Source organism: Sphaeroforma arctica, assembly GCF_001186125.1.
Source record: "Sphaeroforma arctica JP610 unplaced genomic scaffold supercont1.188, whole genome shotgun sequence".
Lineage (NCBI taxonomy): Eukaryota > Ichthyosporea > Ichthyophonida > Sphaeroforma > Sphaeroforma arctica.
Window position 1 is genome coordinate 13,939 of NW_014040370.1, and position 2,319 is coordinate 16,257.

Here is a 2,319-nt window from a genome sequence, read left to right on the forward strand (position 1 = left end):
GGGTACTCTACTTAGTAGGTCATCAAGCGAATATATGGAACATTCGATAGTAACAGTGTTTTGTTAACACCGGCCCGAATTGACTCAGTACATATCTTCCATTGTCGACTCACTTGGCCCAAGCTTCAAACGGGAATTTATTGACCACTTCTTCCCATCAATCTTTCCTGAACCACTACAGCGACTATGAGAGCCATACCATATGTTCATACATTGTATCATACATACTTGCCATTTTTGAAATAAATAATATTATCCCTAACTAGAGATAGTTACTTCAAGATGGAGAACTGTAAAGACATAATAAAATCCACAACGCAATGCAGAGGCTTATTCTTGGCCAATACCACTATGTTAGTATCCAGCACTAGTGAGAAATCTATTCCATTCTACTGATGCAACAGAGAAGACCAAAGCAGTGCTCAAAGAGTTGAGAAACTCTGGAACATAAATAACCAAACACTTCCAGGATCCTGAGCAATTTAATAGAATCATTATTGACAGACTCCGACACCACCCAGTAGACTATCGGTTTGAGAAGTTTCTCAATGACATACAGAACAAGAGACTAAACGTCGAAGTGCGCACTGAACGAGCACATAAGATAATTCAGATCTTAGAGGAGCGTTACCGCAACTCAGCAAAGAGCCTATGCACTTACAAATTCTCGAGGTCCAAAGATACCAAGCACTTACGCACCATGGACAACAAAAGAAGGTGGATACTCTCATCGGGGCCGACAAACGTCTTGATGGAAGTGAGGGTCACTTATCGGATATGCAACACACTGTGTTTCACTCTATGACTGGAGCAAGCATAAGAGCGGCAGCAAAAGTGCAAGGAGATCAGTTGCTAAGAGAGCAGATAAGAGAGCAGCGCAAGCGACACAATACACATACAACTATCCACAACAAGGCTCAGAATAGCCCTACTGCTACGAACAATCGACATAAACCGTACAACGGTGCACCCAAACAAACCAAGCCAATAGGACAAGCCCGAGAGAAGAAAAGGGCGCGCAAAGAGCGTGCATATCCTTATTGTAAGGTGATGCCAGCCCCACATCGATTCAGTCAATGCCCCCCGAAGGCATCAAACCAGGCCAAACAGGCCGAGGAGCGTGTCCAAAGCGATACGGAGGTAGCAAGATTGTCCATATCTCCGGCAAGGTAGATGACATTACAGACAGTGATGAGCACTGAGACAACTGGTGGGCGGTAGCAAATTTGGTTGACCTGGCTGATAGGCTCAATGTATATACAGATGAAAAAATGTTGTTAATAAATACAAATGATATAAAATACTAGCCTTTGTCTTACTTCTCGCATCACGAGACCAACGACTACACATTGACATACAATTAATGGCAATTCATACAATGCACTGGTAGGCTCGTGCGCACAACGCTCATGTATGGACAAGAGTGAAGTATCAGAACTATATCTCTTCGTCAGAGCGCAACCGGGTTACATACAATTAGCACAAACAGATGCTAGAATACAAAGGACAGGGTCAACAGAAGTATGTGACATTAATTACGGAGGAAGGAAAACCTCGCAGTGCTTTGAAGTATTAAACCTACCAGACAAGAAGGCACCAATACTGCTCGGTTTGGATATTCTACCATACATAGATATATACATAGCTGGATTAATCAATCTGATTATACCAACAGATGCAAAATGGGAATCAATCCTCACACCACAAGAAGAGGACCCTGAGCATGAACAAGAAGGTTTCTAAGAGTCACTTGCAGACCCCTTAGATACCAACGCGAATATACCTCCTGACGTACATTGAAACCTACCAGGCTCCACAGTCACAGAACCTGCAAATGAAATTAATATCAGACAAATGAGGCACGCTAAAGCCAATTTTGTACCTCACAAATACATTCCGCAAACGGATAAAAATGTGAAGAGGTGGCTTACAGACGGCCACATATACAAACTCTATACTCTACATGTCGGCATCATTATATTATATAATGACGTGTATCACTTGCAATATACGTATATGAACAGTATTCTGGCTCCGTCCGGTATCTATCCCTACTTTCACTTGACTACATCCATGAACTGCAAACGATAGTAGAAAGTAAACCATTCCTGGCGAGAGAACGTCTGACCGACCATCACGTACGTGGAAAGGCTCTAAGGTTTCAATTAACTTCACGAATACATGCAATAGCATACGTAGACATCTCAGATGACAACAATAATTCTCACTCTTTATGATTTCGGTGAGTAATCTCGCGCCTTTGGTATGATCGGGATTGAGCTGTTGATTCTCATCGGAATCCTGCATAACAATATCGAG

At 42.4% G+C, this 2,319-nt stretch overlaps 1 protein-coding gene across 1 annotated transcript; it reads left to right on the forward strand.

The window, feature by feature from the left end:
• Nucleotides 1-651: 651 nt before the first annotated feature.
• Nucleotides 652-1,173, forward strand: SARC_03625 (hypothetical protein; the record flags this gene model as incomplete). Its single annotated transcript, XM_014302570.1, has 1 exon — nucleotides 652-1,173. The coding sequence occupies one exon, from the start codon at nucleotides 652-654 to the stop codon at nucleotides 1,171-1,173; it is 522 nt and encodes a 173-aa protein (XP_014158045.1).
• Nucleotides 1,174-2,319: the final 1,146 nt, after the last annotated feature.